This window comes from Camelus bactrianus, chromosome 15 (genome assembly GCF_048773025.1).
Source record: "Camelus bactrianus isolate YW-2024 breed Bactrian camel chromosome 15, ASM4877302v1, whole genome shotgun sequence".
NCBI classification, from domain to species: Eukaryota; Metazoa; Chordata; class Mammalia; order Artiodactyla; family Camelidae; genus Camelus; species Camelus bactrianus.
The window spans coordinates 69138472-69153787 of NC_133553.1; the positions used below are offsets into that span (position 1 = coordinate 69138472).

At 59.5% G+C, this 15316-nt stretch overlaps 1 protein-coding gene across 3 annotated transcripts in view; it reads left to right on the top strand.

Annotated features, from left to right (window-relative positions):
* The window catches only part of LOC141573291 (adhesion G protein-coupled receptor B1-like), a 41047-nt gene that overhangs the window by 10449 nt on the left and 15282 nt on the right, over nucleotides 1-15316 (top strand). For all 3 annotated transcript variants that reach the window (XM_074341434.1, XM_074341433.1, XM_074341435.1), the window contains exon 5: nucleotides 1457-2279. In XM_074341434.1, coding sequence (XP_074197535.1) covers nucleotides 1813-2279 — 467 coding nt within the window. In that variant the 5' untranslated portion in view covers nucleotides 1457-1812. The remainder of the gene's footprint in view (nucleotides 1-1456; nucleotides 2280-15316) is intronic.

The following is a 15316-nucleotide window of genomic DNA, read 5'->3' on the forward strand; positions in this document are numbered from 1 at the left end:
AGGGGCAGCTCAAGTCCAGCCGTCCTGGCCCCGTTGGCCCAGAGCCGGAGGCCGCCCACATCCAGCTCTTGCCATGCCTACAGACCTGTCAGGACAGATGCTAGGAGGGGACTGCAGAGCAGTGACCGACCTTATGTCACTGGCCAGCTAGGCCCAGGCAGCAAGAAGCAAGGAGTCCCTGTGGGCAGGCGGCCAGTGCGTGCATGGTATGCAGAGCAGAGGTGCCAACACCACAAGGCTGGGCCAGCTCTGGGGCACAGACTTCAGTCTCCTTCCTCTGCCCTCTGGCCTTGCTGCTGTGTGGGGTGGTGGCCGGCCAGGGGCTTTGGGAAGGGTAGGAAAACTGAGGCTCGTAGGCAGAAGGAACTTCCCAGGGTTCACGAGGGGGCGAATCGAGGAAGGGCGGTGCTGGCTTCCTGAGGCCAGGACAGCTCTACTGCATCCCCGCTCACTTGGGCCAAGAGCTGCCCCCCTTCCCCGGGTGTGAGTGGGTGGCACACAGCCGGCACCCTCTCCTGGAGCAGGGCAGGTGACCCCAGGGGCACGAGATGGGGGTCAGTCTGTGGGGTTCAGGTGTGGGTACTCAAGCCTCCTTACTGTGACTTTGCCTGAGCCTCGGTTTCCTCACCATGAAATGGGGGAGTGCAACCTTGCTGACTTTGCCAAGGCAGGATGCAGGGATCCGTCCAGGCAGAAGCCTGGACTCAGTGGCTGCAGGAGGATCTGGGTGGGGGATAAAGGAGGGAGCTTTCTGGCAGGATTGCAGATGGGAGGCTGATGTGGGCACCTGTGTGGCCCTGTGACAGGGGGCAGGGTGGGAGGGTGCTGAGAGGAGGCAGTTGGATGTCAAAGTCACGGCCAGAGACCTGGGTCTGACCCTGCCTTCATCCTCCAATGAATAGGTCATTTTTTTATGCGAGGAGGCAGAGATGGGAGGGGAGTTTGCACCCACATGGGCTGAGGTTCAGAGAGTGGAGCTGCAGGGAGGCTGTGGGATGGCTGGAATGATCTTTCTCTGGCTGAGTTTACAGATCCTTCCCTGAAAGATGGGGTTGGGGAGGGGTGAGGTCAGAGAGGCCACAGAGGCCCAGAATGGGAATGACCCCCATGGTCACCACGGGGCTTACAGGCAGGCCCAGAGCAGAGGGGCCATGCCAGTCTGTCCAGATGGGCACAGCCAAGGCGTATGTGGCCTGCAGCCCTGTCTGGGGCTGCCCACTACTCCTACCCAGGCCTATGTGGGAGAGGTTGTGCCTGGGCCCCTGGCTTCCTGCCCCTCCAGCCCCTGCAGGTGAACATACTGGCAGGTGACAGACAGGTGCATAGAGCAGGTGTTTGAGAGCAGGCCCGGGTCCTGTGTGAGGGCCCCAAGCTCGGGGTTGTCACTGCCCCCAGCATGCTCGAGTCCCAGCCTCCCCACGGGGCTGATAGTGCTCTCTTCTGCTTTCTCTTCCAGCCGCCGCTGGCAGCCCCAGGCTGGCGTCCAGTCCCCGGATGTTAGGAGCCACTGCTGCCCCTTGGTCGCCTGAAGCCCTCTCTTCTTCCTGCCTCCGCTCAGAGCTCTGCAACCTGGCCCAAGCCCGGCCTGGCCCTATTCGCCGCCAGACCCTGGCATGTCAAAGCCTGGCTCATGCCTGCCTGCTCAGCCTGTGGAACCTTGGCAGTCCCTCCAGCTAGGATGAGGAGCCAGGCCGCTGCCCCAGGCGCCCTGTGGGTTTTCCATCCGCTGCTGCTGCTGCTGCTGCTGCTGCTTGGGCGCCAGCCAAGTGTGGCCTCAGAGACGGATGTGCGTCCTGGGGTGGGCTGTGCCCCATGCTGGTGCAGGGCAAGTTCTTTGGGTACTTCTTGGCGGCCACTGAGTTCTCTGCCAATGCCTCGTGCTGCTCCTGGACCCTGTGCAAGCCGAACCTGCACCGCTACAAGCTCTGCATGAAGGTGGCCAAGGTGCCCACCTGCAGCAGCCCCGCCTGCGTCCGCATCTACCAGTTAGAATCCTTCCTGGAGTCCACACCCAGCTACCTGGGCCTGGAGAACTGTGACGAGGTGCTGAGGCTCTGCAATTCCTCGGGGCCCCTGGCCTTCCTGCAAGCCAGTAAGCAGTTCCTGCAGATCAAGAGACAGCAGATGACACCGGGCCCCAGGGCGGGGCCTTCCCACCCCAGCGACAGCTTCTCTGTGGAACACCTGGTCATGGGCAACCACAACCCCCGTGACTTGGCTGGTGTTCCTGAGAACTGCCTCACCAGCCTGACCCAGGATGGGGTGGGGATGCGCTCCAGGTGAGTGACCACTGGGGAGAGGTGCAGAGAGCAGCATTCTGGGCAGAGGGCACGGGGGAGAAGATCTCCTCTTCAGGCCTGCCCTGGCCACCCGTCCCTGAGCACTCCCTTGGAGAAGCCAGTTGCACTGAGAAGTTCTCTGCAGGCTCACTGAGAGAATAGGGACCTGGGGTGCCTGCCTGAGGCCCCCAGGGCCGGGCGTGGTGCCAGCACACTGGGAGGTGCTTGCTGAGTGTGCAGGGAAGGATGCGTCTGGTTTCTCCCAAGATGAGGGAGTTTTTCATTTCTGGCTGGTGGAAGGCCCCTCCTCTTCTGCAGGTAGGATGGTTTTAATGGGCCAGTAGGCTGCTGTGGCCTGCAGGGGTTTCCTGGGACATGGGGGCAGAATGAGAGTTGGCCTTCGGGGTGTGTGGTCAGGAGATGCCGTTTGAGGGCTGCCTGTGTTGTGGCCGCAGAAATCCTTATCCTACAGCTAGTTCCCCAGATCCTGGGAGGTGTTCTGCTCCAGGGACTAAGAACAGTGAAGAGGTACAAGGAAAGTCCTTTGTGTCCTGGTGCTGCCTTCCAGGTCGGGGGAGGGAGGAGGCGGTAACACCCAAACACAAGAAGCAGGTGTCAGGTGCGGGGTGAGGGGGTTCCCTGGTATCGGGGCTTCATGTTATCTGGAGCCGGGCTGACTTGCTCAGGTGCCTGTGTTTAAGATTCTGAAAGAGGTGTGGGCAAGCCTTGTGGCTGTCAGAGGGAAAGGTGGGTGTACCAGTGTGCTGGGCGGGTCCCAGCAAGGTGGGGTTGGGGGCACAGTCCACCTTCTTAGCTGTTTGGTGTCCTTGGTGAGTGGGGCACCTGTTCAGGAGGGCATGATCTGTGAACTGGGACCCCGGGCGTGCGTCCATGGCAGCAGGGCAGGTAGGGAACCCTGCAGACACTTGGGAGGGGAGCCCCCCTTTGAAGGAAGTGCAGGATGTTGCGGGAGGCTGGGGCCTTAGCCAGGGCTGGGAGGGCAGCAGGGGCCAGTCTGGGCTGGGCTTTCCTGCCAGCAGGTCATCACGGGACCAGGTAATGTTGTCCACGGCCGTTGGCCTCTCCTGAGCCAGTGGCACTCATGGATCCCACAGAATAGCATCTGTAGAGGCACAGAATAAGCTAAGTGAAGTTACAAAGGAGGTTGTTTATCCTGGACCTGTTTCTATTCACGGCCCCTGTCCGAGTACCCTGGGTGAGAAACATGTTGAACCAGCGTGGTGCCGGAGAGGATCAGAAAATGAGGGAAGAGGTGGCCAAAACCCCAGGAAGAGGGTGCAAGTGTGGCATCCAGGAAACATCAGAAAATCTCAATCTTGCATCCGTGTATCAGGGTCCCCAGCACTGGGGTTGGAGGCCTGAGGGCAGATCTTCGAGCTGGGCAAGGTGGAGGTCACTGCCACCTTGGCTGGGGCAGCTTTCCTCCTTCCTTCAGGGTGGAGTGTGTACAAGGGGTGTGTGTGCATGTGTTGAGTGCATGGGGCATGTGTGTGCACACGATCACGCCTGCCCCCTTCCAGCATGTCAGTATGTACGTGTGTGCATTGCGTTCTTTTGTGTTTGTGAGCGTGGGAGGTACTCGAATCCATCGTGTGAGTGTGTGTGTGTAGGCTGTTTTCAGCAGTTGTGACAAAGCGCATGTCAAGGCTGTGTGGCAGGGCTGGGGGCCTTGGGGGAAGATGGCTGGCAGGTCCTGAGGGCTGAGGCTGCCACGATATAAAGTGGGGAGCTCGGCTGCAGGACAGGACACGATCATTCGGCCCAGAGGCAGCTCAGACCCCATGTGCGTGCCTGGGACTCCGAATGCCTTGATGCTCTGAGACCTTGAAGTAAAGATCTTGGTGGTGGTGACAGCAGCCACATCTGAGTGTCTCCTTTGTGCAGGAAGCACCGCCTGTCAACCAGTTTACTCCTCCCAGCAGCCCGGGGATGTCTCCTCAGTGAGGCGGCCCCCTGCGCAGGGCCTTTGCACAGGCTGTTCCCTGGGCTGGGACACTCAACCGCACACCCACAGGGCCCCTTCCCTCAGCTTGTTGTGCCCTGGCCATCCTGACCCCCTGACCATGCTGCTTCAAGTGGCAGCAGCCCCAGCCATGCTCTCACTGCACCCTGTCTCTTTCTCCTCCCACATGGCATCGCCTGTGAACACCGGGTAATTCCTGTGCCCTTATTCTCTGTCCTGCCACGATGTAGCCCCCAACAAGGCAGAGGAGTTTGCTTGCTGGCTGATGAAACCCGGCACACAGGAGGCCCTGGATTAATGCTTATGTAGTGGAATGAGGCACAGAGATGTTAAGGCAGCATCCAGGGTTACACAGCTTGTAAGGGGGAGACAGAGGGCAGAACCAGCTCTTGTCACCTGGTTGTCCCGCCCGTGGTGTCTCCTGCACTGCACTTTACTGGTAGGAGGAGTGTGTGTGTGTGCACATGTATGTCAGGGTGGGGTGGCACACAGACTAAAGAGGTCCAGCAGTCATTCAGAAGACACGTAGCTGAGCTAGGCAGGTGCCCGGCCCCAGTTCTTGCTGGCTGAGCCTGTGCTAGGGAGCTTCGCCCCTCACCCTGGTTAGGGGAGGCTGGGTCACGTGTCCCTCCATCTGTAGCCCAGCTGGGAGCCAGCAGGAGGCCCAGGCCAACACATGGCCCTTTCTCAGGCCTGCCCCCGCCTGGCCTGTCCAAATGTGACATAGCTACATCACGCATCTGGCTGGGAAGTGTTTCTTGGGCCAGAGCAATTGTCCTCTGTCCTCCACCTCTTGTCTGCCTGGCGGCATCTCTGCAGCTACTCTCCCGCTCCCCTGGCCTCTCAGCTCCATGTCCCTCTCTCTCTCATGGTAGTCTTTTGTGCATTTTCCTACCCCTGGTCATATGGGCCAAGTCAGGACCCATGGGTGCTGGGGTAGGGGGTACTGGGGACTGTGTGGGGGAATTCAGAGAGAGGTCCTGTCCCCTGTGGTCCTCATTTGCACATCCATGCAGGGGGCTGAGGAGGAGTCCCGTTGCCCCAGGACAGGCCCTAACTTCAGAGGCTCTGGACCACGCCCTGGATGCCTAGGGAACCAGCCTGGTAGGCGAGAGCAGGGCAGGAATGGACAGGGGCTGACCCATTGCCTCTGCTGCCCCACCTGCTGGGCTGAGGAGAGCTCTGTCCAGGAAGCAGGAAGGCCTAGCAGGATGCAGGCCTCTCGCAGGGCCCTCATCCTGGCCGACTGGGGCCACAGGGGCCAGGGAGGCCACAGCCTCCAGGCTGGGCCATCAGGGTGGGAAGGAGGCTGGGAGCCCCCTCACCATGTGCCCTCTCTCCTAGGTGGCCAAGGCTACCTGGCCACCATTAATTGGCTCTGTTAATGCAGTAATGAGACAGAAACGAGGCTTACAGACAGAGGGGGCTTTGAGCCAGGGAAGAATGGCTGCTTCTGTCTGGGCCTGAGAGGGGCAGCCCAACCCCCAGCCTTGCCCACTGCTCTGCTGCCCCCTAATAGCCCACCCAGCCCAGGAGCCCTGTGGCCACCCAGCAAAGGGGGTCTTGAGAGCCTCTGCCCAGCACTGCGGGCCCCAGGAGTCCTTGTGGACAGTCCCCCATTGTGGATGCAGTAGTCTGAATAACATTTGTCAAGTGTCAGCTATGAGTGGGACACACGTTAAAGATACAACAATGACAACAAAACTAGCAGTCACCACTCACTGAGTGTCCCTCCATGATGGGAGCGTGGCCAAGGTCAGGGGGCAGTCAGCTTCTGGGATCAGGGCTCCATACGTGATGCAGAGCATCCACCAGTAGTTGAGTGTCGCTCTGTGGTGAAAGTGCAGCCAAGGTCGGGGGGTGGTCTGTGACCAGAATCAGGGCTTGTGTATTACTGGGGCCAAGCACCCTGTGTCCAGGATCAGAAGTCAGTCTGTGGTGAAGATCAAGACTCAGTGTGTGACCAGGGTCATGTCTAGGCTTGGGGGGCGGGCAGTCCTGTGAGCCACTGGCCCCCTGCGTGGCCTATCCTGATCTGATCCCTCCTCTCCGCCCCCTCCTCCCACCACATCCTCACCACCTGAGTTACCAAGGTAACCAGCCCTGAAATAATCGGTGTTTTAGCAGCTGAGGCCTAACCTGAGTCTATCCTGAAAGACTGAGTGCTGCAGCAGTTGCCTTGGAAACAAGGGGCATCCTCTCTCTCCCACCCACTGCCAGTTTCCTCGTCACTCAGGCTTCCAGTTGGGACCTGGGCTGGGGCAGCAAAAGGGGGATGGGCAGGATGTGCCCACCCTGGCCCTGCTTCCAGTCCTGTCTCCTGGATCCCAGGCTTCTTTCCCTTTATCTCAGTGTGATGGGGTGGGATGGCTCAGCAGGGAGACCACTGAGGTGTAGAGTGCCAGGCAGAGGACCCTGTGGTCAGTTTTGGCAGGCAGCCTTAGTCTGGGGGCCAGTGAGCAGAGCACTTGGAATCTGATCCTGGGTTTGATCCCAGCTCCTCTCCTTGTCAGCCTGGTGGATAACTTGGTGCCTCTGTCTGCATCTCCCAAATAGGGATGGTCATGGGCTGTTGAGGTCACCTGAGCGAAGTGGCAGTGTTGAAGGCCCGATGTCTGGGTAGCCTCGGCTCTCATACCTTCAGAGCCTCTCCCCTACCCTTTCCCAAGGGCATGGAGGCAGTCCTGGGGCTCCCTGCCTTCCTCCAGGCCCTGGTCTGTTCCCCTTCTCCTCCCCCTGGCCCCCAGGGTCCTTCCACAACATTCCCAGTTCAGAGTGAAGTCCTATTTGTGCAGTATCCTTGAGACCCTGGCTTCACCTGTCTTCTGAGACTTGGGCCTCCACGCTGTCTCCAGGGCAGACCCTCCTGGCTGTCTGGACCACGTTTCTTTGAGTCTCAGTTGTCTCTGCTGTACGTGGAGTGAACATTTGGTTCCTGGATGGTCTGAGACGCAAGGCTTCTGTGTACTGAGGTGACCAGCATGGAGCAGGGGCAGGGGGGAGGCAGGACTCCCTTGCCCAGGTTGCTCCCCAGAGAGCCAACCTTGGTGGGAGCAACCTTCTTTGAAGAGTGTGGAGCCCCATCCCACTCGGCCCCCTCCTCAATAGGGGAGGCAGGGCATTGCTTCACGTGGACAGGCTCACATCTTCCCATCTGAACAATGAGAGCAGAGAGGCTTCCCTTGTGGGAGCACAAGGCATTGTGTCCAGACCCAGGATGGGGCTCAGAACCAGGCCCTTGGCCCCCCCAGAGTCAGGGTCCATGCAGAGCTCAGCCCTGCCCCCGCCCGCGGCCCTCCCTGGCAAGTCCTCCCTGGGCCTCTACTGCACAGCTAGAAGCTCAGGGGTCAAGCACGGTGCACACCCACCCCAGTAAGGTTGGAGCCACCCCTTCTATCTGTCCCTTGTCTGGCAGAGGGACTCTGCCTCTGGGTTCAGGGGAAAGTGGGACCTGTGGGAGGGTTGGCTCTGAGAGGAGAGAAGTTTCTGGAAGGGCGTGGGGGGTGTGGAGTTCTCGGTTGCCACATAACTCAGCAGGGAGAAGGAGCCCCGCCTTCCAAATTGGGGGAGTTAGTGGTGTCCCTTCCTAGTGACCAGTTCATTCATCAGACCCCCTTGATGGTTGGTTCCCAGAACAGGCACGGGGACTGCTGGGAGGGGACTCTGCACCTGTCCAGCAGACCTCTCCAGAGGAGAGCACCTGGACACTGCACCTGCTGGCCATCAAAGTGGGTTCCCTGGGATCAACTCTGATCCCAGTAACGTGTCCACATCTGTCATCTCCCATTTCAGGCATCAATCCGTCCTCAGATGATGGGTGTGAGGCTGGGATGGGATGTACTTGACGGGCCCATGATGGTGGGTGCGGGGCCACCATGTGAACCTGGCCCTTTGGCTTCAGAGCCCACCCTCTGGGATCTGTGCCATCCTCATTCTCACCCCAGGAGGTGGGTCTGCTTCCCAGGGCCACAGAGAAGCCAGGCTCCAAGTGGCATTGGGGACCCTCTTGCCAGGCCAGGTGTGACCTGCCCTCAGGCAGCCCAGCTCCCTTGCTCCAGTCCCAGTGGAGTAGGTGGCATGGGGCAGTGGCCGAGGTGTAGCTTAGGTTCTGGAGCTGGGCCTTGGCAGTGCCGTCTCCTTCGTTCCTGGTACGACGTTTGGTGCCATGTCAGCACATGCAGGGTGCCTGGCCCGGCCTGAACCTGGCCCACAGTAGGTGCTTGGTGAGGCTGCGTGCCCTTGAGTTCACCCTAACCCTGCTTTGCTGGGAGGGCAGAGGCCTCAGGGCGATCCTGAGAATAAAGAGGATGATGGCACCAGGGTCCCTTGAAGAGGGAGTGATCTGGGTTAAGTGTGGCCTTCGGAGAGAAAGCCTGGGTGAAGCAGCCTCTTCCCGAGCCCATCAGCATGGCCTGGAGTGCTTGCCCCAGATGTGAGGCTTCTCCATTCCTCACTCCTCAATGGCTCCTCAGTGTTTAGAGGCTGTCCCTCATCGTGTCCCCCATGGCACTGGGGCTACTAAGGGGCTCAGGTCTTTGGGGGAATGAAGTCATGACTGCTGAGGGGAGAGGGCCAGGATGGAGAAGACCCAGGAGAGGGCTTGAAGGAGGGTGGCCGGGGGGGCCTGGAGGCCCTCAGCAGCCAGTCTGCTGGGTGTCGGGGAGGCTCAGCCTGGTGCTCAGCCAGCAGCTGTGAGAGCTTGATCACTTGTGCTGTCCCTGGGGGGCGTGGGAGAACGAGCGCACAGGTCATGGCTGGGGCAGGAGCGGGATGAGGAGACGATGCTCAGAGGAAACTGGACCGAGGACCACAGGGAGAGGGCAGCAGGGTGCGAGGACCTGTGCCCAGGAAACAGAGCCCAAGCACCATCCTCAACCCCATCTCCCCATCACCCTGTTGTGTAAGGCAACACTGGGATGGGTGGGGTGTCTTTCCTTCATTCATTCATTCACTCTTTAGACCTAGCTGGGGCTCCAGCTCTTTTTCCAGCCCCCACACTGGGGACCTGGACGCAAAGCCAGTGGAGACCCTGGCCCAGCTGCCTGTAGACAGTGCTGGAGGGCACCGAGTCTCCAGGGGGAAGTGGGGTGGGCACCGGACCCCAACTTCCCCAGCACCTCTGCCCCTCCCTGCCCAGCTGGCCTCTGCATCACACCCCACTGCTAATCCCCTCTGGGCCCACACTCGCCTCCTGACCGCCAGGCTGCTCTGTCCCAGATCCGTGCTTGGGAGGGGTCCTCCCCTGAAAGACAAGTTGGAGCCCGTGCTCCACCAGCTGCTCCGCGGGTGGCAGCAGGGCACACGGGAGTACAGTGGGCCTTCATACAGGGCACCAAGTGCAAGGGCCATGGGGTGGAAACTTGAGACTGCTTCCTGCAGCAGTGCCCACGGCAGGGCCTTGCCGAGGGACATGTGGGTGGGGGACCTATTGGGCATGAACCACGAGGGAGGGGCGAGACCACGTGGCATCTCATTGTGGGACCTTGCAGTGCCCCTGGGGATGCTGGGGCAGGGGGGTGATGATGAGGGATCAAGTGCATGTGAAGCATTTGTTTTTTCCTGTATCAAGCTGAGCTTGGCTTCCATTCTCAGGGTCTCAGTTTCTTCTCATGGCTTCCTGCCCCTTTGTCCCTGTGTCAGCAGCCCTGTGGCTCCAGTATCTGCATCCTCCTTGTCCTCTATGCATGGCGGCAGCCCGCAGTGGATGGAAGTGGCACCCTGGGCATCGGGGAGCAGATGCAGTGTCACGTGGTGGTGGCATACAGCAGGGGGAGCATGCCTGATTAGGGCCCTTCTTAGGGGTAGCAGCCGGCCAGAGCCCCCAAGATGAGCACCAGCAATGCAGCACCCGATGGTGTCCCAGTGAGTGTCCCCCCACCCCATCGCTGGCCTCTGGGGAGGGGCTTCCTGAGAGACTGGGTGGGCTTGGGGCTCAGCTCTCCTGGGAAATGACTCCTGCTTGTGATGATGGATTTCCTGGAGGGATCTTGGCCTTCCTGGCCCTGCTGCCAGCTCTCCACCCCTCTTCCTGTCCCCACCCCCACTCACGTCCCGGCCCCTGGGCAGAGCCCTGTGAGATCTGTGACGAGGACAGCTTCGGTGCTGTGCTCTGGAAGGAGATCCTGGCCAGAGAGGTGGCCGCAGTCTGGTGTCCTCACAATACCACAGGTGAGGACTGAGGGGTCGGTGTCGTGGGGGACTCCTATCCTTGAGATGCTAGCCCAAGGGGCTGTCAGCACAGGTCACACGGCCATACCATGCCCAGGAAGCCCAGGCCCTGAAGCCGGGGCTGTACAGGTGGGGTGGGGCGGAGGCTCAGGACCACTGTGTCCTGAGAGTTCACCAGGAACCAGCGCCTTAAGTCCTTTAGTGCAGTGTCCCATGGAGCCACCCATTGACATGTGGGAAACTGAGGCACAGAGACGTTAACACAGTAGCCGGGGCTTGTAGGATCACTAAGTGGGAAGTTGGCTGTGAACGTGGTGTCTTAATCCCCGTGCAGCCCTGTGGAGTGATGGGAGATGTGGAAAAGGCAGAGTGGGCTCCCAGAAGGGGCTTGGCACATCAGTGCATTGATGTCCTTTGCCCCTCATATTTGAAGAGTGCAAGCAGGTTTGGAGTTGTCTTTGCTGTGCAACATTCAGGAAGTGACCCTCCCTGAGCCTGTGTTTACTTTCTGTAAAACAAGTGTATTGTGGGTTCCTTGTCCTCCCAGGGACCCTCCCCCTAGGGGGGCTGTGTGTTCCCAGCTGTGGTTGCAACCCCCCCACCGTGTTTTGTTTATAGAACAGTGTGCGTCTGGGTAGCGTGTTGCAAATCCACAGAAGTAAAATGAAGAAAACCCAGGTCGTGGGATGGTGTGACTTGTCTGGCCTTTTGTCTGCGTGTACAACCACATTTTCCCTCATTTTGATTGTGTACCATGCAGTAGAGCAGGGTCCTGTCCTGCCCTGTGGCTTCTGTTGGGTGACAGGGTTGTGGCAGTCTCCTAGGGTCATCGCCGCCGTGTGTGTGCGCAAGTGTGCCTGATTCCCTGGGAGTAAGTTGGGTCACAGCCTGTACCTGTGTTTAAGGCAGTGGACACCTGATGTCAGTTGGCCCCAAGGCTGCCTGGCGCCTGCTGCGGCACACCCAGGCCATCGGGTCCCCTGCCCCCATGGGTGGAGCTGAGCAGGGTCTGCCCGGCTGTTGGTTTTCCCCAGAGCTCTGGATAGGAAAGGTCTCTGCCCCCACGCAGGTGGGGTCCCTGAAGGTGTGGCTCTTGCCATGTCCCAGGACCTGGTGCAGTGCCCGACATGAAGCATTTGTTCAGAACTGTTTTAAATGAAAGACATCTAGGGAGGCCTGTCCCTTGTGCTGGGTCGTTTGTATTGTGGCCACGGGCAAGTGTCTGCTTCTGGTGCTAAGGGTTCCAACTGGAGGGGCTTGTTCCTGGGAGCCATGGGTGGGACTCCTGTGCTTGAGGTGGGCACCCACCTGCGAATCAGGAGACAGAGCTGACCCGCCGTCTCCCCATGCCTCATCCTGTTACGCTGTGAGCTGGACGAGGAGGGAATCGCCTACTGGGAGCCCCCACCTACATCCGCTGTGTTTCTATCGACTACCCAAACAACCAGATAATGGTCAGGCTGGGACAGGGGTCTCCTACCCAGCCCAGCCCATCTCTCCAGGGTCCTCCTCTGCCCTCTGTACTCTGACAGTCCTGTGTCCCCAGTGGCACACTATGTGGATGTAAGTCAGCCATGGCCATGACTGGGGACTGCAGAGGACTTTCTTGATGTGGGAAGTCCTTGGTACCTGTAAGAGATGGCACCCACCCCTTCTATCTTCCAGGCCCAGAAGCAACTGGCAAAGGCTTGGTGTGGACTGCCCGGGGAGGCGGTCTTTGAGGTCATCCAGACACTGGAGTGGCCACCAGGGCATATAAAACTGGACTTTAGCTCCTGCTCCCCATCTGGGCTCAGAGAGGGGATAGGAGCTGTCCAAGGCCACAAAGCAAGGCTTAGATGCCTGAGCCAGTCCCTTCCCCATTCTGGGTCTCAGTTCCTCCCCCTCAAACTCTTACTCTGTGGGAAGAGGGTAAGCAGAGTGCCGGGCACAGGGTGGGCCCTGCAGTGATGGTTGGGTGGGGCCCGTGGGGCCGGCAGGTGGCCTGAAAGCTCCCCCTCCCTCCCAGGACACCACCAACCAGACTTGTAGTCCGTGGCCTGAAACTGACCTGTAAGTTCATCTGCGCTTTTTGTCTTTGGGGCCTCGGGCCTCGGGGGGAGGCCGACCTAGCAGGGGAGGTGCGCAGACTTCAGGTTTGGGGGCCACTGACTCCCCCACTCCGTCTGTCCTGCACGGTCTCCCTGCCCAGGTGAGGGTCTAAGGCAGCAGGGTCCCACCCAGCTGGCTTCCACCCTTCCCAGGGAAGTCCACAGTTGGGGATCCAGAGGGGTGTGGCGGTCCCCCCAACACCGGCCAGGTTACATGCAGGTGGTATAGCTTTGCAAGAGCACCGCCAAGAACTGGTGCAGCAGGGTGAGGCCCCGAGGGATCAGATGGGAAGCAGACGGGGGTGCTCCTGGGGCTCTGGGCTAGTTCCTTGTCAGGCAGTAGCACCAGCCCAGGCCAGGTGCTGCAGCAGCGGGAACCAGGGGGACAGGGCACTGGGCTGGACTGACCAGGCAGTGATTTAGAGTTACAGGGCCCTGCGTGGGTGCCCAGAGCCAGGTGTCCACCCAGACACAAGGAAGCAAAGAGACAGGTGGAGAGCTATGTAGTAACAGGGAAGAGTTTTTGTGCAAAAGCCCTGTAATGGGGGCAGCATCCAGAAGTGAGGAGGGTCAGAATTTGTGGTGACAGGGTGGGAGAGAACTTAGTGACCAGGTCCCAATGGGCCAGATCACCCTGGTGGTGGCTGGGCCTCCTCCCTAGAGGTTTGGTGTCCATTGGGGTGGGTCTGTATGAGCTGCATGTCATTGTCACCAGCCACCTCTCTCATCCCTGGTTCCACCAGTCCCCAGGCCAGCCTGTGGGCCAGGGGGCTACGTGTGGCAAGTCCGTACTGCTGGGTGTGGTGCGGTGACGGAGGTGTGTAAATGAGGTCAGGGAGGCTCCCGCAGTGGCTGACCCTAGAGGAGTCTGTGTTTTTCTGTCAGAGAACAGGAGGAAGCTCTTTAGGCAGAAACACACTTTGAGCAAAGGTGTGGAAGTTAGAGGGTACAGGAGGAACGTGAGGCCAGGATGAGTATGTGACTGGAGAGGAGGATGGATGGGTGCGGGGGGGAGGCTGCAAGGGGCGTGGGGCCAGTTTGTAGTGCTGTGTGTCAGCAACTATGGAATTTGTCAGGGAGGGATGACTATCATCCATCCATCCTCCATCCACCTGTCCACCTGCTCAGGTATCCACCCACCCACCTTCTATCCATCTACTCCCTTGGCTATCCAGCCACCTACCTATCCACCCATTTACTCACTCATCCACCCATCCAGTCCCTCAATCCATTCATCCATCCACCCACCCATCCATCCACCCATCGATATATCCACGTATCCTCCCATCCACCCACCCATCCAGTCTTCAGTGATTACTGATCACTGACAAGGCACTGCTTTAGGAGGACTGCCTTGTCAGTGGTCAGTAATCACTCAAGACCTCAGCCTCCTCTGATCCCCAGCGAGGAGAGACAGGAAAGTGGGAACGTATAGTTCCCTTTGAAACTGTCAGGTCATGGCACAGGCCAAAAAGTGGAGCCAGTGTACTGAGTGGCAGGTGGGGTGAGGTGCCTTTCAGAGCAGGTTCACAGAAGCCTCTCTCAGGTGGTGCTTGAGCAGAGGCCTGACAGTACTGTGTACCGGGTGTCTGGGGACAAGCATTTTGGCAGAAGGAACAGGCAGTGCAAAGGCCCTGTGGTGGAAGTATCTAGGGCCATATGGCAGACTCCACTGCCCTTTCCAACTCTGGGTCTGGGATTGTGAGGATGGGCTGGGGCAGGGGCCTGGGCTTGGGGAGAGCAGGGGCAGACCCCATAGCCTTGGGAAACTGGCTCTCTGGCTTTGGTTGCTGTCAACTGCTTTTCTCTGGGTTTTGCACGTGGTGCAAGCTCTTTGTTCAAAGTGGAGTATCAAAAAAGGTTGAAAAAAGAAAAAGGAAGAAAGAGGGCCCAAGTGCTCTCAGGGCCCAGGCTAGCCATAGTGGGAGGTTACACTGTGGCTGCAGGTCCGTTTAATGTGGCCCCTTGATGTCATTACAAGCCCCTCCCCACAGCCCAGAAACCCTCCCCAGTGGCTGTTTGAAGGCTGCCTGCAGTGCACTGGGGATGCCCGTTCACCCAGTGGCCCAGCACCCTCGCTAAGACAGCTCTGCTCACATTTTGGATTGTTCCTTAGGCCTTGAGTCCCCTGGACAGTTTGAAGATCTTGGTGGTAAATTGCTTTCCAGAGATGTGGACCCAGCCCCTTGGCCCCTAGGGCAGCAGGCTGTGCGCAGTCTGGCCAGCCCAGTGAGTGTGACGTTCGCAGTCCCCAAGACTGTGGGACCTGGGGCAGATTCCACCCTCTGGGAGCCTCAGCTTCCCATCCTCGGGACCAGAGTCAGCCTGCTTGTGGGTGGGGGCAGAGAGGTGATGGGGAGTAGGCTGCAGCCAGGTCCATGAGGTGCTTACCACTGGCCATGGCCTCCACCTCAGATGTGGGGGGCCCACCCACTGCCCACCCCTGGTCATCTCTGAGTGGATGACACTGTTAGGGTCTCTGTGCCTGGGCCCAGGGCTCTGAGGCCAGCTGGAAGGTGCCCCAGAACACATTTTGCCCACAAGCTCCCTATTCAGTCCTGGGCACGGCCTTAGGAGACTGGTTAACTATGCCTGTTATGTTTGGGGAAGCTGAGGCTTAGAAAGGACCGTGGTCCAGCTCAGGATGAGGACTGCGGTATCTGATCCAGAACTGGACAGCATGGGGCCAAAGGCCAGGGCTGGGCAGGGGAGGGAGGGGGCTGTCGCTTCCCCTCCCCCATTCTTTCTTCTTTGCCCTGCTCTTTGCTGGACAGAAACCCTGTCCATTCCCAAGT